Source organism: Coptis chinensis, chromosome 5, assembly GCF_015680905.1.
Source record: "Coptis chinensis isolate HL-2020 chromosome 5, ASM1568090v1, whole genome shotgun sequence".
Taxonomy (NCBI): Eukaryota; Viridiplantae; Streptophyta; class Magnoliopsida; order Ranunculales; family Ranunculaceae; genus Coptis; species Coptis chinensis.
The window spans coordinates 56,271,475-56,296,109 of record NC_141460.1 but is presented as its reverse complement, the minus strand read 5'-3'; the positions used below and the strand labels follow the sequence as shown (position 1 = coordinate 56,296,109).

The following is a 24,635-nucleotide window of genomic DNA, read 5'->3' as shown; positions in this document are numbered from 1 at the left end:
TTGGGAAAGCCTGTGAAATAATGGAGGAACACAAACACTTAAAAGTAGATGTGATAGAATTGAAGTCGTCGTGGCGACCAAAGATCGTGAACTTAAACGCGGCGCGAAAAAAAGAGGTTAGAGAAAAATAACAAGCTTAATGACAGATTTAAACGAAGCGGCTCGCCAAGATCACGCGGGCAAATGGCACATCGCGGAATCGTCCGTAAGACAACCGACAGAGACTTTAATAGAAACGGAAGATGAACTAGAACGTGAGAAGATGAATTACAAAGATTTGTAATGAATTGTATATATCGAAAAGTTGGGAAGAAACCATTGGATTTCCCCAAACCAATGATCATGTGATTGCGCAGTATGTAATATCGTAGAGCTAAAAATTCTTTTTATGAAAATAAAAATAAAGTATGTGTTGGCTATTGAATATCATTGTGATGTCAGATAATATACCTGTATAAAACTTAGTGTTGTTGATTTATGAATGTAAAGAACGAGACGCCCCCATGTAGAGAGAAAAACCTCCCAATATAGAACCATTGGAGAAAATTATTGAAAAGCAAAGGGGACATGATCGTCCTCAATGAACCTAGCTATTCAGGTGTTAAAATATTTGTACCGAACGTGAAGCAAGGCCTGACAACTGTTGGAGTTGTCACGGGTTCAAAGTCGTCACCCGTGCACTGGGACCAAACTAAAACACAACGCCATTGCCTTAGTAGTGGAATTAGCATGGATATTGTATTGTGGGAGTATTGCAATAATTGTTCCGAGCAAGAATAACCATCTTATTGACTCGGATTTCCGTCAAGTAGGCATGAATGCGACTTACTTGGACCGAAAAAGGCATAATATGGATGACCTTTCTGGAATGAACGTTAATGAATGACATTGTTGAACGTAAGAGTACAGAAGAATAGAGTAATGTAAAATGACAACCAAACTAAGAGAATGGAAGTTGAATGTCTTTATTGATGGATAAAATAGAACGAACTACATAGATGGATAGATTTGTTATTGATGGAGTAATGTAAAAATGCAAAAAATTTCCTAACGGTAAAACTTGTGAAGGTGGTAAACATTCCATGGCTTCTCTATCATTCTCCAGAAATAGTACGGAGGAAATATGACCCCTTAGATGCTGGACGATCTATGATGTAGAGTCCTTGCCAATTTTCTCCAAACTTTCCTGATTCTATAAGCTTTGGGTTTCTACAGAGAACCAAGTCTTCAGTAGCAAAAGACTTAGGACGGATCTTCTTGTCGTAATTCCGTTTCATGTCAGCTTGATACTTAATAAGCTGTTGTAGTCCCTCAGAGCGAACCTCATCAATAAGAGTTTTTGACTGAGCCAAAGTAGTGTCATTGGAACCTGTTTCAACAGCAACTGACCGAGATGTACTGGAAATCAGTTCTGTAGGTAAGACTGCTTCAGCACCATATGCAAGGTTAAAAGGTGATAATGCAGTTGAATATTTTGGCATTGTCCTATAAGCCCACAAGACAGCTGGTAACTCCTTGACCCAATTTCCTTTGGCGCCCACCAAAGCGCCTCTTTAGGTTGGCCAAAATCACCTTATTGGTGGCTTCGGCCTGCCCATTGGCTTCATGGATGATAAGGTGTGGAGAAGTTATGCCGTATCTTCAAATTAGCACGTAACATTGAATTTCTTCAAAGATCAAATTGTTTACCATTATCTCGATACAAGTGTCGCTGAGGGATGCCAAAAACGACAAACAATATTTCTCCATAAAACATTTTGACGTTGGAAGCATGGATTTGGACCAAAGGCTTTGCTTCTACCCATTTGGTAAAGTAATCGGTTGCCACAAGAAGGAATCATATACTACACCGGAGCTTTAGGTAAAGGACCAACAATGTCTAAGCCCCATTTGGCAAATGGCCATGGGCTTAGCATGGGATGCAACTCAAGAATGAGGAGTTTACTCATATTATTGTCGTGCTTTTGGCATGGCTCACACCTCTCGATAGGTGTTTTGCATCCTTTTGCATCTCGCCACCAATAGCCCCGCGGTCATAGCCTTATGAGCTAAACTTAGCCCCTTGGAGTGGCTTCCGCGATAAGCGGAGTGAATCTCTTCCAAAACTTGAAGTCCTTCCTGTTTTTGAGAGGCATCGCGAACATAGGGTTTAAGTCCGAGCCTTTGCGATATAAGTGCAAACTTCCGTCAAGAATGCCGGATATCTCCAAAAACTTCCATGCATCGCGTTTGATTCTTTCAGCGAAGTTTTGGGTTCCGTGGAAGCGAAGAAACTTGCAAGTAGTCTATATAAGGGAAACGCCAATCTTGTGCATCGGAGATTATCATCGCTCGATAGTATCATATCGGGAACTTCGGGACTATCATCCGCTTCATGTACCAACTTACTATCTGTTTTTGAGAGAATTCAGGAGGAACAAATGGATCTATAGATTCTAATGGAAGATCCAAAGTATGGTCATGTTGTGAATTTTCCATCTCCCTTTTCCGCTTCGAAGTCATGATTGGTGCGCATTATATGGGTCGATTTTATTTATGCATAAAGCAAAACAAGTAATTGCTTTCATGTACATACAAGTCATGAAATTCTTTTTCGGTAAAGTCAATGCTTGGCTCTTTCTGGAACTCCACAGTGATATGTCTTGACTCCTCGCTTCTAACGGCGGCGGATAGATAAGCCAATGAATCAACATGACGATGTCATTTCGGTCTTTGAGTGATATAGATGCTATCAAATTGTCGAAAGCAAGGCTATGTATCAAACCAAGATAAGCCGCCATACGGTCATCTCTTGCTTCAAAGGACCCTCCAAACCGATTGGCTACAACAAGGCGAGAATCTGCGGTATAACCGAGAGCCCCCCCCCTTCAAAGCCGTTCTCAAGGCACAAACGGCAGCCTCATACTCGGCTTCGTTATTTGAAGCGGTGAAGCCAAGTCGCATTGAATTTCTCAATCTTCTCTCCACGGGTTTAACAAAAACGATCCAATTCCGCACCAGATTTATTATGGGAGCCATCCTAAATAAACAATCCATAGGTTAATGGGATTAGGAATTGCGTTTGCAAGTTGGTCTTCGTAAGCCCCGGTTATTGGTGGCAGAATGTCTTCCATAGATTCTTCTTGGAAAAGAAATCGTCAATGGGAGAATCATCAATCGGAAAATCAGCTATCAAAGAAGCTAGAGCATGTCCTTTTTCAGCAAAGACGACTTTCAAAGACAATGCTATATGCACTAAGATAACTTTCCCATTCGGCTAATCTGCTTTGATTCTTGTGCATTACGAAAGATCTTGCGTAAAGGGATACTCAAGATAAACTCCCACCAACCCCCCCGAAGTATGGTTTTAACCGACGAGTGGCATGAACCAATGCAAGTGCCATTTTTCCATATTTGAATAAGCGAGATTCAGCTCCGGTTAACGCCTTTATCGATAAAAAGACGGGTCTACCATCATCGATTTAAAAGAACAACGCTAACAACTTGAGTTATAGCTGCTAGGTACATGCCAATCGGTTGACCCGTTAAAGGACTTGTCAATATAGGAGGATGACCAAGTATTTCTTCAATTGTTGCAATGCCATCTCACAATCAACGTTCCAAGTTGTTTCCGCCCCTTTAAAGTTCCGAAGAAGGATGACAACGATCGGAATATTTAGAAATAAATCTATGAAGAGCGCAAGCCGACCAAGAAGCCGTTGAATTTCCTTCTTATTTTTGGTGATGGCATATCAATAACGGCACGTGATCGATCGGGATTAGCCTCAATACCTCTACGAAGTCATGAGGTATCCTAGAAATTTTCTAGAAGAGAGGCCAAAAGAACATTTGGTGGGATTAAGTTTCATGTGATACTTGTTAATACTATCAAAACAAGTTGAAGATCGGAAAGATGATCACCCGAAGCTTTGATTTCACGACTATATCATCGATATAAGCCTCCATTATTATTCCCAGCAGATCGGAAAAAATTGTATTGATAAGCTTTTGGTAGGTTGCACCGGCATTTTTCAAACCAAAAGGCATAACAGTGTAGCAGAAAATGCCTTGGTCGGTAATGAAAGCGGTGAACTCTTGGTCATCCACATTCAAAGAGATTTGGTAGTACCCCGAAGAAGCATCCATGAAAGATAAGCGTTGGAATCGGCGGCATCCACTAGTTCGGAAATTCGTGGCAATGGATACGGATGAATCGGACAAGCTGCGTTAAGGTTTGTAAAGTCAATACAAATTCTGATTTGTCCGTTCTTTTTTGGCACTGCGACGACATTAGCAAGCCATTTAGGGTAAGTAACTCGTCGGATAAAGTTAACCGCAAGTAACTTATCAATCTCCTCTTTAACTCTGAGCTTCCGATCAGGTGCCATTCTCCTTGGTTTTTGGCGAACTGGCCTGAAACTTGGATCAATGTCAAGTTTATGACAGGCAACAGAAGGGTCGATTCCCGGCATTTCCTCAATTTTCCAAGCGAAGATACGCTTATTTCGCTGTAAAAGGAAACCAACTCTTGTTGTTCTTTCGAAAGTTCACGGAAATAAAAGTGGTTTCTTAAATTTGAATCTCCTACTTGCACTTCCAAAAGTCGATCCACCGCCGTAGCCCTTGCACATGAGCCTCAATATTATAGATGGAGGGCACGCGGCTTGGTAATCAGGAACTTGGGCGGGGCACTTGCAAGGATCGATTACCTCGAACTTCAGATTTTTATAGTCATCCATTACTTTGTCATGACAGGAATGGGCAGATACCTGGTCACTACGAACCTTGCAAATATGCCCAGAGAATGGGAACTTGACACACTGATGAAATGTGGAGACTACAGCCCCCATGGAATGTATCCAATCTCTACCCAAAATTGCGTTATAGTGGGATCGACAGTCCATCAATAAGAAATCGAGCTCAACTTCTTTGTTCATTAATTTGATTGGTAAGGTAATTCTTCCAACCGCTGAAGATGTTGTCCCATCAAAACCGATGATAGGATTGTCTTCGGCGATGATCATACCCGCCGAAGTTGCATCGAGAATAACATCCACTAAAATGACTTTGGAAGTGGCCCCTGGTCGATCATTACCCGTTGAACACGAGAAGCACCTATAGACACAGAAATTATAACTGCGTCATAGTGAGGGTGATATACACCAAGGAGATCATCATCAGTGAATCGGAGGGGCTCTTCTTCAGAAGTTTCGGTCCGATTCCTTTGACAAAATCGACTTTGTTGATATGGTTAAACTCACCAACATAACTAACTTTCAAACGCTTTTGATTCTTACTCGACTTTTGGAAAGAGACTCAACATGAGAATGGGAAACATTAATGACATGCTCATAAGTTCGCAAAGAACTTTTGTTGAGAGTTTTTAATAAGATATTCATTTAAAAGTCCTTTCTCCACTAATTTCTGAATCCGACCCGGAGAGAGCGACAAAGTTCGTCGCCTTCATGGCCATAGTCATTATGGAATTTACACCACAAAGCTTTGTCCCTTGTCGCTTTGGTATCTTCTGAAAGTGGATAAGGCGGGGAAAGAAGATTCCCACTTTTCAACTTCTCATATATAACAGAGTACTTGGCATTGAGCGGGGTCAGTTTTAGCTCAGGTAGAGTTTTTCCATCACAATTGAAATTGACTTGCTTCTGACTGTCACTCTTTCCATCGTTATGTTGTTGATCTGACTGTCCTTGCTTCGGCTTAAAATTTTTGCTCTCAGAAAAATCTTTACTCCGAATATCTTTGTCCCTTGCTGCTTTCGCCGATAGGTTCTCCTCGATACGGATGTGTTGTTCAGCCCTAACATACAGATCGTATCGAGTTTTAGGGACATCTTTAATTAGAGAGTGGTAAAGATCCCTTACAATGAAGTTCGAACTTCTGTCTCTTTCATAATATAATACTTCTTTAAAGGCGAAAAGAAGCATCCCATCAGAAACTTCTGGAACATCTGCTGCTGCCTTTTGGAACCTAGTAACAAAAGTATGTAACTTCTCGTCACGTTGTTGCTTGATGTTTAGAAGCGAGTCGACATCCTTTGGCGTCTTGCAATTGTGGCGGAAACGATTAACAAACTGATTTTCTAGTTCATTGAATTGGTGAATCGATCTTGAAGGCAACTCACTAAACCAAGTAATGCTTCTTCTCCTTTAGAGTCGATGGAAAGAGCTTACATATGAGCGGATCATCTCCACCCCATAACACCAACTTATTTTTTGAACGATAGAACATGCAAGCGGGGATCTCCTTCCGACTCATCATAAAGTTCAAAATCGGGTTGTTTGAAGTCGGGATGGTGGCAAGCTTCTTGAATGTCGACCGAAAAACTTATCAAGTACGCCATTATTGGATCGCCAAGTTTTTCATTCTTACATCCCTTGACTCTCTATCGTTAAGTTCTTTTGCAATCAACTCTTTCAACCTGTTGTTCGTTAGAGTTAAAGTATTGGCTCGAACAACCGGACGCTTCCCGTGCCCCATGTGGAGAAGCGATACCTTCCATTATCTCTTATTGGAGTTAGAGATCTTTGGCGGTATGCACGATCAGCTCCGACCGGTGATTGTCTTTGTCTATCCCGTAAACCAGCGATTGTCTAGGCCAAGAGTCACCCTTGGCTGGGTGGTCGGAATAATTATACCACTTCTCCATGTTTTGTTGTTTTGTGCGGGATGCCCGCCTTCCCGGTCGTGTCGAACATATCTCGGATGGCGGTCTTCCCCGAAATTGCTTCTCGAGGTAAATCTTCCCTTTGAGATTGGACATGTCCGGGGTAGTTATTATCGCCAATCCGATTCTCCCATAATAAACGGGTAATAGGGTCATTACTCCTAGAGCGCAGTAACCGGTTGATTAGGTAGCGAGAAATAGCACGTTGTCGGGGACGACGAAGTGGATCGTCAAGACGGTCCCATACACTGGAATGGCTGCATCCCTTCGTGGTCGCCTTGATGTTATTGAATTTGCAACATCGCCCACCGCCTTTGCCTCTTTTTGACTTCCTTCTCAAATTCCTATTTAAAATTTTGACTAAATTGCGTAACTCCCCCTCAACCATTATTAGGGGTGAATTGGTGTTACTATCACCTTTTCCGCTAGTTGGCGGAGAGTGATGTCCATCGTCCATATCCATGTCAACAAGGATTGACATGGACGACGGGCGACCGCATGGAGGATTACCGACTTGTCGATTTTCTTGTTGCAAAAGGCTGTTATGGTGGCGGCACTTGTACGCCTTTTACGGAGGCGGAGGCGGAGAGCGGTGGCAGTTGTCTTCTTCTGATCGGATGTTGAGAATTGATCCTACTACTAGAGCAACTTGATTGTTCAACGGTTCATGTATCGGCCGATTTGAATTTCGAGGGTTGCGATTCTTGTTAGTAGGAGGAATATGTTGACTATTTGGTCTGCTTCTTGTGCTTACCATCTTGATTGTTTCACGTGATAATGAATTCTCTATTCCCCACAGACGGCGCCAATTATGTTTCGGCAATAAACTACTTCAACACAACGAGAGCAATGGTGACGAACGCACTAAGAAATTAGAGGATTTTGATGTTGGGGGAGATGAAACTGAACCAAATAATGGCTGCCTACGTACCCAAGATCTGTTATCTAGGGATCAAGTTTCCACGTAGTTCCTTATGAAAAATAGTTTGATATTTATAGAGGTAGAGTAGAGAGTCCTTGTAGCTCAAGTAATCTTGTATCTTGAGTAATTGTGATAGAGTATAACTGTTAACTGATAACTATCTCTTTGATAAGAAATGAATTTGGACATAAATCAACGTATATTGGTGGCAAGCCATGTGGCTAAGGTTCCTTAGACACATGAGTTAATGGGCCCGTACATTGATCCATGATATTATGAGTTGGGCTTTAGCCCCGTTGATTAAAACTAATAAAATAGAGGCCCTTACTAATGGACGTTTGCCCACGTATGTGGGGGTTTAAACATCGCCCTTTCTTTGTCATGCTTAACAAAGTTCACATGGCAAAGAAGAGAAGAAAAAGCAAGGAAAAAATGGAATACGAAAATAGTAAACGAAATGTATAATAAAGTGTCGTGTGAACGTAAACGATAGGAAAATGGATAATCGGAAAAAATTCGTGAATTATCGAAAATGAAATAATGTCAAATTAACGTGTACGGGACGCAATGACGTAGTTAAATAAAAAATGACCGAAAACGCATAGATAGAATAAAAGATGCACATAAATAAAATACGGTCGAAAATATCAAAAAAGAAATTGAGTGCCGAATACCGTTGCCACCATTCTTTGCATGAGGCCAAATGATTTGATAAGGGAAGCTTGAGGGCCTTATTTGGATTACGGTGATGCATTGGATAATTTGAAAGGGAAATAATTCTCCCAATCTATTTTGATTCAAGGAGAGAAGAATTGGGGAAAAGAGAGAGTTAACCTTGAAGGAAAGAAGCTATGGGCCAAGGTCAAGAAGGTCTTTGAGGATGATAGGTGTACCCAGAAAGGTGAGCCAGGGATCATTATAGATAGAAATGGAAGAGCCAGCTCCAATATTCCATAGAAAACCCCCTTTGATCTCTTTCATAGTTATGATGATTCCTCTAAAGAAGTAAGAAATGTCCCTAGGAAGGGTCTTCATATTAATCATTTGTTGCCATTTAGGATAAGTTTTTTTGAAGAGCAGAGCCCATTTGGAAAGCTCATCCTTCATCATCCTCCAGCAGTGTTTGCTAAAAAGAGCTTGATTCATATCTCTAGCTTTCCTAAAGCCTAAACCTCTATTGGATTTACTTCTACATAATTTGTCCCAGTTGATAGTATGGTGGTAGGAATGAGAGGCTTCAGAACCATTCCACAAGAAATTCCTAATGAGTTGATCTAACTTATCTGTGATCTTACAAGGAAGAAGATAAGTACTCATGGCATATATAGGCATTGCTTGGGCAACAGATTTAATAAGGGTAGTTCTACCAGAGAGTGATAAGACTTTGGCCTTCCAGCCTGTGATTTTCCTTTATATCTTCTGCACAAGATATTCAAAGTCCTCACTTTTCTTTTTAGGTTTAATTACAGAAATATGCAACGTACTTAGGTCCTCTTAACACTTGTATCAATATACACATTTTTTTAACAAACATATCAACGTAATATGCCCGATTTCACAAAAATAGCAATTTGTTAGCACCCATCAGTTAAGTGAACGGACACATCATCACTTAACTGACGGGTGCTAACAGATTGCTATTTTTGTGAAATCGGGCACAGTATATTGATACGTTTGTTAAAAAAATTGTATGTTGATACAGGTGTTAATAGGACCTAAACTGACAGACACATCATCATTTAACGGACACATCATCACTTAATTGACGGACAGATCATCATTTAACGGACACATCATCACTTAACTGACAGATTGCTATTTTTGTGAAATCGGGCATAGTATATTAATACGGTTTGTTAAAAAAAATTGTATGTTGATATTTCTGTAATTAAGCCTTCTTTTTACCTAGCAGGATAGGAACTCTCAGATAAACTTCCTTCTCATAAAAAATTCTCATCTTCCATTTTTTCATGATACTTTTCTCGGTGTGTATAGGAACATTCCCACTGAAAAAGGCTCTTGACTTTTCAAAATTAACTGCTTGCCCAGAAGCTTCACAATAAGTTTTGATAAGGTCCATCATACAATCAGATTGTTATGAATCAGCTTTGCAGAAGACAATAAAATCATCAGCATAGAAAAGATGACTGATGCCATGGGACCTTCTCCTAATTTTGATACTAGAGATAGAGTTTGATCCTTCAGCTTGCGCAATAAGTCTAAATAGAGCTTCTGCAACAGTGATGAAGAGGTATGAAGATAGAAGATCTCCTTGCCTGATACCTCTATCAGGATACACTTTATCAAAGGGAGATCCATTTAGCAGAACATTATAAGAAACAATGCTAACACATTATTGAATCATTTTTCTCCATTTGGCAGAAAACCCAAGTTTTTCCAGAATTTGATCAACAAAGCACCACTTATCCTTGTCAAAAGCTTTTGCCATATCCAACTTTATGGCCATCTAGCCTTGCTTTTGCTTTTTCATCTTTCTCATATTATACAAAACTTCACTTGCAAGCTCAATGTTATCTCCAATAGATGCCTTTGACAAATGCACCTTGAAGTGGAGAGATAAATTTATGAAGGAGGGGTTTAAGTTTAGTGGCCATGATCTTTGAGATAATCTTATAGGAAAAATTGCAAAGACTAATGGGTCTGAATTTGGTGATGTACTAAGGATTAGAAGTTTTGGGGATAAGAGTAATAAAAGTCTCATTTAGACAAGGAGCTAACTTAGAGAAGGTGAAGAAAACTTTGACTGCTTTAGAAATCTCCAGGTGGATAGTGTCCCAATAATTTTGGTAAAAAATACCTTGGAATCCATCAGGACCAGGAGCTTTAAGGGCACCCATACTTTTAATGGTAGCCTAGATCTCAGCATTAAAAGGAACCCTAGTGAGCAAGATATATTCATTGGGAGTAATATATGGATAAAAAATATTTAAGATATCTGGGTTGGTGGGAGGTTCTTCAGATGTGAAGATATTCTTGAAATAAGAATTGATATTGAGTCCAACCTCTATTTTATCTGAGTCCCAACCACCATTGTCATTTTTGAGCTTTTCAATACTATTTTTCCTTCTTCTATAGATAGTAGATAAATGAAAAAAAATATAACATTTCTTCCTGCATCCTTAACCCAATTTGTGGTTGCTTTTTGCTTCCAAAAGCTTGCTACCTTATCAAGTAAATCCTCCAGTTCTTCTTGAAGAGATAAGAACTTGTAATAGTGTTATGCTACATCCATATCTTTAGAGAGAATATTATCCAACTCCCTTCTAACCTGTCTTGATTTTAAGAGAAACATCCCTAAAGACCTCAACATTCCATTTCCTCACTTTTTGCTTGTATTTTTTAATTTATTATGAATAGAGCAGGCGGGGGCACCGTAATAGTCCCCACTAGAAGTATCATCCCAAGCCATTGCAATAACATCTTTACAAGAGGACTCTTTAGTCCACATTTCAAAGAATCTAAAAGGTTTTTGGTTTTTAAAGGGAGTTATTAAGATTTATTGAAAGGAAAAAGTGGTCGAGATGAGGGGATATAAATATTTTGGATGAGAGAGTATGGGAAAAGTTCAAGCCAATCTGTGGTGGCAAAAGTTCTATCCAATCTTTTTAGGATATGATCCCCAAATAATCTTTTATTCGACCAAGTAAACCTTGATCCTTTGAAACCCAGATCAACTAGACCTAGGTCATCAATAAAATCATTAAAAGAATTCATGCTTCTATACTGAGTACCATTACCACCAACTTTCTCTAAAGGAGAAGATATAAAATTAAAGTCACCAAAGAGGACCCAAGGGCCAGGAATGAGTAAGGACATCTCATGTAATTTATCCCAGACCCTCTTCCTCTTATAGGAGATATGCTCACCATATATAAAAGAGAAGAACCAATCAAAATTCGAGAAATAATTTGAGAGTTTACCTGTGATATGGTTAGGTGTAGCTCCTAAAATTCCAGTTGAATGTTTTCTTTCTAAAAAAATAGCCAATCCTCTACTAAGACCAGCTGCAGGCACTATACATTTACTTCCATACTTAATATGCTTACTAACTAACTCCATTTTCTTAACAGTGGCCTTGGTTTCAGGCAAACAAAGAATATCAGAATCTGAAACCATAATCAGGTTCTTAAGAGATACTATTATCGAGGTCAAACCTATTCCCCGACAATTCCAGGCAGTTGTCGTCATGGCTCAAGAGGTGACTGAAATGGGTCAATCACCATGAACCCTTCTTTGATATGGCTAGCAGAATCATAAGGAACAAAAGAAGATGAAGTAGAAAGCTTCCTAGAATAAGAAAGTCCACTAGAAAAAGATGATGAATCAGAAGAATATCCAGAGGTATTGTTGAAACCATCAGAATCAGCATCAGATAAAAGGACTCCAAAGCTAACAGACTTATCAGCATCAGAGAGACTATGAGAGCTTGGAAATTCTGTAGAACTAACAATCTTATCATCACCAGATCGAAGAACCATCAGAGCTTGAAGAGCCTTTAGAATCAGTTGAACTTGAAGTAGAACCATGAAAACTAGAGCTTTTAGTATCAGAACCAGAAGAAAGAAAGGATTTTTCTTTCCATAAAAATGTAGCTTGGATTACTTGAGTCTTGTTCATAATCGAGATCATATTTCTTTGTAATGAAGAATTATCGATGATGACTTCTTTGAGAGGATCAAGATATTCCGTAGGTTCTAACTTTTTCCCCCTGAAAAATATTGAGTCCTAGCTCTTTTACCTCTACCCACATCTTCCTCCTCATGAAAACCATAAGATTTCCTTTTTATCCTCTCACCAGTAGTAGAGTCTTTAGAGAGTTCCAGAATACCTTTTGAACTGACTTCCTTGTTCTTTTTCTTATCATTTCCAGTTTCTCTTTCCCCAGAGGAGGAGACATGATCCACAGAAGATGAAATAACCTTGTTGGACCTCTTCCCCGGAGAGGATTATGAACTATTCACCATTTTTGATCTCTTAGAGCTTCTATGATCAGAAAGGAATATCTTTGTGGAAACAATAACTGTTTTGAGAGAGAAGTGTTGTGTCTCTTGGGAAATATCAAAGCATGCTTAGGAAGTCTCCAAATTGCTACTTTTAGATTCATATTCTTGAGAGAAGAGAAAGCTCTCAACTCTCGAAATAGTCTTGAAAAACACATGCTAGCTTCCTAGAGCAGCCAAAATTTAGAATATTCTCAAGATTTTCTGACCACTTTCCTTTTAAAGGGGACCGGAGCATGGGATTAGAAAGCAGGGGAGCAAGTTTATGAAGTTTTGAATTCTTACTGATACGATGCTTGGGTTGAGATATTGGACACTTTCTAGCTTTTGGACTTATAATAAGCTAAAAGGGGAGAAGTTGTTTCGAACTTTGAGAAGGAGTGGGCTTGGACTTACTAGAAAAAACAAAATCCATAGAAATAGGCTTTGGGTCTGAAGATGGTGAAGATACCTTGATATCCATAAGAGATTTTAAAGAACCTAGACCTGCAACAAGGGGGAGCCCCATATCCATATCTGTTGAAATCTTTAGACTTGAGACTTCTGAAAGCCCATTGTCTATTATACCTGTGTGAAGACCAATGTCCATATCAATAGAAGTTTGGACCAAAAATTTAGGAGAGGGTCTAGAACATATTTCCTCCAAGAGTGGTCCAGGGGTAGCTACATGACTGCTACTTGGAAACCCATCAGAGAAAAGGTCCTCACACTGAGGATCAAGCTATAAAACCGCTGTTTCTCCGTTGCTGTTAAGAATAACAGATGGAGGATCTTCCATTAAACTATCCATCGCGTCACCAAAACTTCAAAAAATTTCGCAGGGATAGGAGCTTGCTCATCTGATTGCAAAATAGAGATACCTTCCGTAGGAATGACTTTATCAAATTTCGGATTCCATACCAAAGTTTTCCTGGATTGAATACCAATACCAAACTTGTAAGATGGTGCTCTAAGAAACTTATTGAACGGTAGGATAGTTATGACATTAGGTTTCTTAACACCTTGTGAGAAGAACATATGATGATGAATGAAATCACTGCATTCTCTATAGTAATGACCAATAAGACCACAACAGTAGCAGAAAACCAGAAGCCTCTCGTATTCAAAATAAATCTTAATGAACTTGTTATCCTTGATTTTGATAACATATTCACTGATCATCTTCGTTTTAATAGGATACATAACTTGAACTCTAACAAAAGATTGACCATCATCAGAGCCACCAACTGAATCAATAGCCACCACCAAACCAAAACTAGAACCAATCGATCTTAGGAATATTATCCCAATTTGATCTTTCAAGAGGTAACCCAAAAATTTGAATCCAAATTCTAAACTCTTGGAAACGATAATTATAATTGGGGGGTATCAGGTAACCATTGTTTTAAAGACATGATGAATCCATTGACATACCAATGACCACAAAGATCATGTTGTATTTATCAGCAAATTAAAATTTAAACAAACCTTTAGAAAGTAAAGTGGTGGTTACCTTAGATTTGATATCCCAGATCTTAATAAGTTCTTGTTGAATGTCTTCTTCCTCAAACTTCCTAGATGCAAATAGCTTACCAGCTATTAAAGAGCAATCCCAATCTTGTCTATCAGAAATGGTGATGGAATCTAGAAAAATCTCTTTTGGAAATTTATTAATCCTCCACATGGATTCCATCTCTTTATGAAGACGATTCACTTCTTCTTCTTCCGATTCATCTCTAATGAAACCACTAGAAGACCTAGCCATAAGAGAAACAAAAGAGAGAAAATAGATATGAGAAGAAGGAGAAAGGGGTTAAAACCAGAAAGAGAAGGGTATTAAAAGAGGTGGAAAAACAAGAAGGGGAAGGTTGGTTGATAGAAAGGGAAAAAGAAGTAGGAGTTGGAGAACATATTTTTTTTCTCTCTATGCAAAGAGTTTTTTTTAAGACCTACTATTTGTCGCCCTTAGAACCTTGTGAGCTACAACAATAATCCTCCCTTTCCCATCTCATAGAACAGCGTCAGCAGCTTCTTTTGTAAGCCTATTATATGCATCATCAAATTGAATATCAGACACCAGTACTCCTCATGAAATTGTAAGGTAGTATATTGTATGGCAAATATAGAACTATTATGCATCACTAATATGATTATCTAGAGAATTAAGACGAGGATTGAGATGAGAAATAAGTTGAGAATCTCCCTGATCAAATGCATTACAGCTCTTGAGCCATAATTTATAGGTTTTCCTAAGCAACTTCTCCCTATCAGGCAAGAAGTGTTCAAACTTACATGAGTTCATAAGCCCCCATATACATGGGAGTGTAATTACTACAATAGTAAGGAGGCTACTAATTTTCAAATTTTGATACTAGATATTCGAAAATGACTTGAATAAACGACGTTAATTTTACCTTCACTTGCTCATAAAGGTACAAAGTCTATGATGGGCTCATGGGTGTGGTATTTTCCTCAAAAAGGCATTTAGTATGTGATATATAAAACCAATATTCAGGATCTAAGAGCTCATATTTCTGACTACCAAAGTACTTCACAGATCAGTAGATCACACAGCCATCACACTTAGTCATCCCCCCTCACTGAGGTAGGTGCTATACTAAATTCGTCCTCGATTTTAGGACCACTTCTAAAGTTTGCCTTGGAAAAACTATGCCTACTTTCAGAAAAAAGAGCTAATTGGACTTTAATATTAAATTCTAACAGCCCAAACTCCATACGAAGGAGTCTTTATGCCCAAATTCGTAGTGGCTATAAACTTTAAACAAAAGGGTATCAACAATAGTATGCATGTATCAGGTATGTACTAGTAACTATATGAACTACCTCTCGACCTCTCTCAACTATCTTCACTATCTCTCTGTCCCCCAATACACACACTGCTGGAGGCCTTTGTCTCATGTGGAAGGCAGGCTTACAGATCACCCATATCTCATCCTCTTTTCATCACATAACTATTAACATAAGTCTTGGAACTCATATGACCTTATTGTTTCTTCTATGGTAGTCCCTATAAATCAAATAGAGATAGAAGTTGGGGCCAATTAGAGAACTCAATTCCAAGACCATCCAACTCTTATCATTGGAGATTTGAATGTTATTTTACATGCTGGGGAAAAAATAGGGGGTAAAGAATATGAGTTTAATGGTGGCCAACCATCACATGACATCATAAGAGATCAAGCTCTCATTGATTGAGGATTCAAAGGATACCCTTTCACATGGTCTAACAAGAGATTGGACAAAGACAATATCCAAAAAAGACTCGACAGAGCTCTCAGTACAACTGACTGGAGCATGTTATTTCCTAAATACACTCTTCACCACGTACCTCCTTGCTATATCATCAGATCATTGCCCACTTCTTCTTAACACCCAATCAATTCTCCCCTCCTTTCACAAACCCTTCAAGTTCCATCATATGTGGCTAAGGGGTCGTTTGTTTTTCTGAGCCTCTAAATGCTGAATGCTAAATGACCTACCATTTGAATGTTGAATGCTTTGATTGTTGAACTTTGATAAACATGTTTGTTTTCTCATTTAATGACTCGCTCACGAATGCTTGAATATAAATCAGTTGGACAATTTTATCCATGTTATCTATTTTGAATACAAACTTGATTGTTTATAAAACCAAAAGATCGGAATCTTTTTTAACAGAGTTTATTTTGTTTATTCAACTTTGAGCACTTGTATGACAATAATGTAATTGGTTATAGAAAATTGAATAAATAATACACAAGTTTAATTAGTTGAAATGATATACACAAGTTTATGTAAACTAACTATCTATGCGTAAACACAAATAATCAATCAACTAAACAAGTGCTTAGATCAATATTCCTACTCTCAAATAATAATAAAGTAATATAAAAAGTACGGATTCATTCCACTCTTAAACTATAAAAACTTAATGGGATTCAACTAATTAAATCAAGAAGAAAGTGGTGAGAGTAATAATTATGTTGATAATAAACTAACTATGATTATGCTATTAATTAAAACGTGAACTAAATAAACTAAACTAATAGAAATAGGTTTTTGATGGATTAGAAAGATATAGAGAAGAGTAATAAATTCAACTAATGATTAGTTTCATACAAGAATTGAATTATTCATTAAAAAGAGATCATCTTTAGGTTTTCCCGCAATGATCCAACCTAAAGCCTCAAACTTTATCATCCTTAGCAACAACCTACATATCTATAGTCATTATTACTAGCATGTAGGATTATTATAACCAAATCTCTTGACTTAATCATAACAATTCATAGTTTAATTTACTATATGCTTATTTTGTAAGCCATACAATAAACTAAACTCATTAAAATACATATACAATTAAATAATTCTACTAAGCAATTAATATATTCCTCATTAGGCTTCATAATCACTCCCTCTAATGGGGGGGGGGGGGATTAGCCTAATATCATTGGATTAATTAAACTAAAACAACAACAAGAAGACATAATAATAAAGACAAGAATTGAAATTGAACTAAAGCTTTATTGAAGAAGGTTTAATGGATGCTACAAGAATAAACCCTAAATTACTTAACCTTAAACTATTCTATTCTAAACTATACTAAACTAATGAGGAAGTAGCCAAGTTTTGTTTATCCTTAACCCTCTTTATATAGGAGAGGGTTAGGGTTATATTTTCGTGCATGGGCCAAAAAGGGGGACTTTGGGCCTCTAATGTGAGCCCAAAGTTCATTATGTTAAGTCTAAAAAGGCCATAGTTGCTGAAAATTACTTTAGTGCCCTTTTTATCTACTTTTACAAATTTGATTGGGACATGGTGGGGTCTATTAGAAAGCTTATTCCGATCTGGTCATTTCGACATAAAGTAGGCCCAATTCAGAGGCCCGAGTCCAACGATACGCCCTTTTGAAGTTCTATTAGTTTTTTGTCATTTTTCTACCCTAATTGACTTTGACTTCCTAGCTTTGACTGGGCTTGAAAAGACTTTTTCTTCTTGATTCTCGGGCTTTAAATATAGAACTCTTATAGCAATCATCTTGACTCGTTTTCCATGCAAAATGGCGTCTTTAAGTACATAAACAACTTCAAGGCCAGAAATACAAAAAACACGTAAACATTACTAACTCTTATTTATTATAAACATAATTGGCCTAAATAGAATACTATTAAGGAGTTTAACCTACACTTTTGGGTCCTTATCATGAAACACAAAATATTTTTTTCAGTTTTAAACAATCAAATTTTATTTATTTCTAGTTGTAAAACCATGATCAAATAGATGTGATGGGCTTGTTTTCTTGTTTTACTTTTATTTTGATTGTCTAAAATAAGGAAAACAAATAGGCTTTTTACAAGTTTGTTATAAGAGAATAACCAACAACACATTTACTTTTGTCTAGACTTGGTACCACCACATCAAATCTTTTAAAAGTTGGGCAATACACACCGTCTTCAACCTATTCCTAATCGGTTTCGATCGCCTTCGACTTCTCCCTCTTCTCCATCGGCTATCGAGAAGTTCTCTCTTATCTCTCTCACTCTGAAAAATGATTTGAAAATGAAAAGATTGGATGGGTTCTTCCTGGATCGCAGGTTTGGAGGCTAGAGCATGAAGATGAGCAATTAAACAAAGGGTAAAACTGGTACTTCTCGTCACTTTCAGCCACTTCAATTTAACATTCAGGAGCAACTTTAGGGCGGAACGCTGAAGTACAATTTAGTCGCTGGCAAATTTTTAAAACCATTTAGAAAAACAAACAACATTTTGTGTTGCTGAATGCTGAAACTAAAAAAAACTAACAACCCCTAAATCACCAAGAATACCATGATATCATATCACAAGCATGGCAGAGAGTGCACATAACAAACTTCTCGAACCCCCACCTTTCTATTCCAAAGCTCCTAAACTCAACTAAAAAAGCTCTCAAGGTTTGGAATAAAACAACATTTGGAAACTGAAGTTGATGTATTTGTGATGGTCTTCAAAAGAGTGAAAGTGAGGTTCACCATAGATTGTTTAGAGTTTGAATGGTTAGGAGTTGAAGAAAGGAAGGTAGGATCTTAAGTTTAGGACAAGTTTTGTTTACTAGTTTATGAAGAACATTGAAAGAAAAGCTTAAGTGGTTTTAATGATTGAAGAACATAAACTTGAAAGCAATGAAAGGAAATGATTGATTGAAGAAATAACAACAAGAAAGAAGATTGATTGATTGAAATATAAAAGCAAATAACAAGATTGAAATGAAGAACAATAAAGTAAATAACTTGAATAAAAAAAAGACTAGAAATTAAATTCTACATGACACTAGATTAAGTCTAGGTATATTCTCTCTCCCTAACTTTCAGTTCTTATACCCCTACTTTATGCAAATGACTGATTTGCCTTTCTCCATTATATTTGAGACACCTCACCCTTTACTTTATGCTTTCGCTTTTTGATTTCTTCTTGATCAAGATAGGTTTTAGAGAAAGCCATCTTTTGAGTTGAGGACATTTATCTCTGGTCTTTTGAGTTAAAGACTTGACTTTCAGCTCTTTGGTTCTGAGTCCTTGACCTTTGACTTTGACCTTTTGACTTTTTCAACACTTTTTCATAGTAGCTTCTAGTCTTCATAATAAATGTGATTAAGGCTCCTTTTGGTGCTAAGATGTAGCTTTTATGATAAGTGGTCTAAATTTCTCTGTAACCTAAAAAAGGCAATAAAAACTATGAATTGTATTTTCATTATGATAAGTGGTCTAAATTTCTCTCAGACAAAAAAAAAGGCAATAAAACTATGAATTGTCTTTTCATTAGTTTAAGAAGGGCTGTAATCATATAATGTAAGGGTAATAAAATGCATATTTGGGAGTTGATAAGAAACATCTTTCAAAAAATTGCTCACCTTAAAAATCCTAATTGAAAACATCCAAACTAGACCTCCCGCCATTGTAAATGTCACTCTAGAAAATAATATGCTCTTTCTGATCTTGACTTTTTGCTTGAAAGTGAAGAAAAATATTGGAAGCAACAGTCAAGTGACAAAGACATCTTAGAAGGGGATAGGAACACTAAATATTTCCATATCAAAACCCTTAGACATAGGAAATTCAATAGGATTGAATGCCTTAAAAATTCTCAAGATGTTTGGGTGACAAATCATATATATATATTGGCCATACAGTATCATCACCCAAAAATATCATCACCTTAAAAATAGGATTTAAGCCTGTTTTAAATGAGATCAATAACTCTTTGATGCTGGCAGGGTTCGAGCCCCAGACCTCTAGTATCATCACCCAAAGGTTTTACCGACTCTGCTAGTCTGCACCTGCAATCATAAAGATATTGGCCATACAGTAGTGTCTCATTTTGCAAATCTTCTTACTGAAAACAATAATGTGCACGCAAATCATCTCCCTCACCTTCTCCGACTATGCATATCTCTTCAGACCTGTTGCTCTAGACCAAGTAAAAAAAGTGGTGTTTACTATTGGTGGTTTAAAATCCCCAGGGCCTGATAGATTCCCAGCAATTTTCTATCATAAATCTTGGGAACTCATAGGCAAAGATGTACATACCATGGTCTCTAAATTTTTTTTAGTGAAGGACACTCTCTTGAACATATTAACATAGTCTTGATTCCAAAATATCCTAACCCTATCACATGTAATTATTTTCGGCCAATAAGTCTTTGTAATATATCATACAAAATCATTTCAAAAATCTTATCAAATAGGATACAAACAACTGTTTCTAGTTCTATTTCTCCTTTCCATAGTGTGTTTGTGCCTAATAGACATATTAGTGACAATATCATCCTTGCCCATGAAATTATGCACACCCTTAAACTCAAAAAAGGGAAATCTAGGTTAATGGCTATAAAAATCGACATGTCTAAAACCTTTGACAAAGTTTGTTGGAAATCTATTCTCGATCACCATTCTTTCATCTCTAGGGTTTGATAATAAAGTGGTTTACCCCAATTCTCCCCCCTTATCAATGACACTCCTTTTGGATACTTTAAATCTTCTTGGGGGTTAAGACAAGGTGACCCCCTCTCACCTATCCTCTTCATTCTCTGCATGGAAATTCTCTCAAGGTTTCTTAACAAAAAAAAATGTGATAATAAGTTGCATGGTGTAAAGATTTCTAGGAATAATGCACCTATTTCTCACATCCTCTTTAATTTGTTGATGATGCTTTCATCTTTTGTAGGGCAAATTGGATGACGCAAAGGAACTCATTGATAATATATCTAAGCCTTTTTTGCCTTTGTATGTACTGGCCAAAAGATTAATTTTGTAAAATCAGGAGTACACTTCAGCAAGAATATGACTTCATCCGACACCTCTAGTATTAGACACCTCCTCAACATGAGATCTATACATATAGGTGAAAAGTATCTAGGTTCCCCTTTGTTTCTAGGACAAACTAAAACTAATATTTTTGGAGAGCTTATCTTTAAGGCTAACAATAAAATAGCTGGTTGAAAAAGTAAGTTGCTCTCTCAGGTTGCGAGAAGTGTGCCTATTAAATCTATTGCATCTGCTACTCCCATCTTCCACATGAGAACTTTTCTTTTACCTCAACACATCACCTCCATTACCAATGCTATTCACATAGACTTCGGGTGGGGCACCAAACTTGGGAAAAAATATCCTCTATACTTAAAACACTGGGGGTTATCTGTCAATCCAAATGTGATGGAGGTTTAGGCATTAGAGATGTTGAACTAGATAACATTGCACATCTTAGTAGAATTGTATAGGATATCATTATTAAGCCTAATTTTTTCCTAAGCTTACAACTTAAAGGTAAATATTTCAAGGATACTCATGCTCTCAATTCATCTCCAAAGTCTGGTTCATCCTGGTTCTAGCATGACAAGCAAAAAGCAATCTTAAAGATCAAAGAAAATATCATGTGGTAGACGGGTTCAGATGATAATATTAATATATGGAAAGACTCTTGGATTTCATGCCTTCCATCAGGTGAGATACCCTCTTCTACCATCCCCAACAATAGTTATAACTTGGTATCTAAACTACTCATTCCCAATACTAGAACATGGAACTCAAGTCTTCTGAACATGTTATTTGATACTACAACCAGTCAAGCAATCCAAAGTATATATCTTCCAAGGACACAACTTGAGGACAAACTTCAGTGGGTATTGAACAAATCCGGTCATCATTCAATAAAGCCTATGTATAGGAAACTAAGTACAAATAACACCACCCTGACAAAATCCAAAACAAATCTTGAATTTTGGAAGAATTCTCACTCACCCAAAGCTACAATTTTCGCCTGGAAGTGTTACAACAACAATGTCCCAACAAGAGAACACCTGTCACACCTTTTTCACATTCCATATAAATCTTGTTTGTTATGTAGGGCAATTGAATCTATTCGCTATTTTCTCCTAAGTTGTCAATTCACAAAATCTTTGTGGTATTATACACCCTGGCATATAAGACTAAATCACTTTGAGCACTTGTAGGCACAAGAATGGATCGAGTTATGGTATACTCCTCCACCAAACTAGCCAATTGAAAAAACAACTTAGACAAAATTATGCCTACAAATATACTGAGACATTTGGCTAGAAAGATGTGATGTCTATCACACTAATAAGAAGCCTAGTCTTTATAAGATTTTTTTTTTGCTTGGTAAGAAAGAATATATTAAATGTGATAAAAAGAAAGATACAAGGTTTTGGAATCAGTTGTGTACACCAACCATTTCACGATTCATGCAATTCTAAAAATACTTATGGCCAGGAACTTCCCATTGGTACAACCATGGAGGCCCGTCTTCATAGAAAATGTAAACATCTTTTGCAATTTCACTCCAAATTTTGTGGCTTGGTCAGCTGCAAAGTTAGATTCTCGATCGCTGATAAGTGAACTTTGATAAGTGTAAAAATAGTGTTTTTACAGTACTAAAGCATACTAATCAATAATAATAATACTCTTTAAACATGTGTTGATATATAGGAGTAATCGTTTTCGATCCACTCTTACATGCATGTACTTAACATGAATTTAGACTAATCAAACTATTCACTAATGAGAGAGTAATATGAGGCTAAGAAAATAGTAAATATAAGGTATGAAAACAGTAAATTGATGAATAAGAGAAGGGCTTAGAGAGAGATAATCCACCACGTGATTCGATTGACTATTAGGTAGTTATCGAATCACTTTGTTGATCCCTAGTAGACAACCTACATCTCTATAGTCATCGTCTAACTAGCATGAGAGATTAACACCCCCACAAATCTCTTTGATGGGGTTTCTAATCTCTAGCCCTTTGTTATGAGTTCTATCTCTAGAAACTCACAACAAAGGACTTGAAACTCTAATGCAAAAATAATAACAACTAAGAACTAATCATCCTCACATGACTTCATAAACCCTCTCTAATGGAGGTTTAGTCTTGTGTCATCGGATTCATATTAACTAAACAATAATAGTAAGACATTAAAGTAAAAGAACTAAGCTTTTATTGATGGTTTTAATGGTGGATACAAACTCTAATTATAAACTATACTAAACTAAAATATTCTGAATAAAGGGGGAGAGAGAGACCTAATTAAAACTAAACTATACTAATGAGAGAGTAACCAAGTTTTGTTTAGCCTTAACTGTCTTTATATAGGAGAGGGTTAGGGTTACATATTCATGCATGGGCCAAAAAGGGGGACTTTGAGCCTCTAATGTGAGCCCAAAGTCCATTAGGTTAAGTTTAAAGAGGCCACAGCTGTTGGAAATGATTTTAGTACTATTTTCATCCACTTTTACAGTTTTGATTGGGGAAAGACTAGGTCCATTAGAAATCTTATTCTGAGTCGGTCGTTTTGACATAAAATAGGCTCAATTATGAGGCCCGAGTCCAAAGATATGCTCATTTGAAGTTCTGTTGACTTTTCTGTTCTTTTTCTACCCGAATTGACTTTGACTTCCCAACTTTGACTGGGCTTGAAAAAACTTTTTCTTCTTGATCATTGGGCTTTAAATATAGAACTCTTCTAGCAATCTTCTTGACCCGTTTTCCATGAAAATGGCGTCTTTCAGCACATAAATAGCTTCAAGACCTGAAATACACAAAACCACGTAAACAATACTAACTCTTATTTATTATAAACATAATTGGCCTAAATGTAATACTATTAAGGGGTTTAAATTACACTTTTGGGTGCTTATCAATTGCCATGTGTGCAAGATTGGAAGATAGTTTAGTTTGTTCTTACATTGCTGCAATCGTGCCATAACGCCCAAGGTGTCCTATCCACAACAAAGGCTTTCACTGTCGGCATTGAGTCTGATTCGATCCAAAGTGAAAGCTAATTTTTTGATATCGCCACTTCTACTACTTCAACTACATTCTGCCATGTAACTAGTGGTAACAGCCAAACCTTTGGAGAGAACCATTAGTATAACTCCATTGTTGTCTCTAAAAATAGCTCCAAGTCTTGCAATTCCCGGATTACCTCTAGCTGCACCATCAGGATTGATCTTGATTATACCCACAGCTGGAGCAAGCCATTCACATTCATGAATCTTTAGTGCTCTGCCAAGATGCCCCGACCCTCCCCAATTCTTTATCACCTCCTTGTCATAGTTATTCCCCCAAATATAACCCTTTGAAGTCTGACTTGCATGGGGTACTTGAGTGTGTACAAACCGCTGACAATTCCTGAGTGAAACAATTTCCTCTTTGAAGCAAACTTTGTTCCTGTGTTTCCACATGATCACCTTTCCAGTTACAATGCTCGCATTCCACATGTGTTTTAGTAAACTACTAGTGGTGTTCAGGTGCATCAAAGCAGAGCCCATACTTGTAAAGTTTCCTCTTATTTTGAATTTAGACGCTATCCACAACCACAACTCCTTGGCAAACGAACTATGCCATAGAAGATGATTTAAATCCTCTTCGTTGTTCCACACAATTATGAATCTTTGCTTTCCTGATCATCTCCTGTGTTGCCGCACAATTATGAACAAGCTTCCATGCTAGCGTCGAGTACTTGGGGTGTATAAAGTTGTTCCAAATCTTCATGTGCCAA

At 37.4% G+C, this 24,635-nt stretch overlaps 1 protein-coding gene across 1 annotated transcript; it reads right to left on the bottom strand.

The window, feature by feature from the left end:
* Positions 1-11,093: 11,093 nt before the first annotated feature.
* On the bottom strand, positions 11,094-11,720 carry LOC147498056 (uncharacterized). Its single transcript, XM_086563113.1, has one exon. It carries the CDS (start codon positions 11,718-11,720, stop codon positions 11,094-11,096), a length of 627 nt encoding a protein of 208 aa, XP_086419239.1.
* Between the last annotated feature and the right edge of the window lie 12,915 nt (positions 11,721-24,635).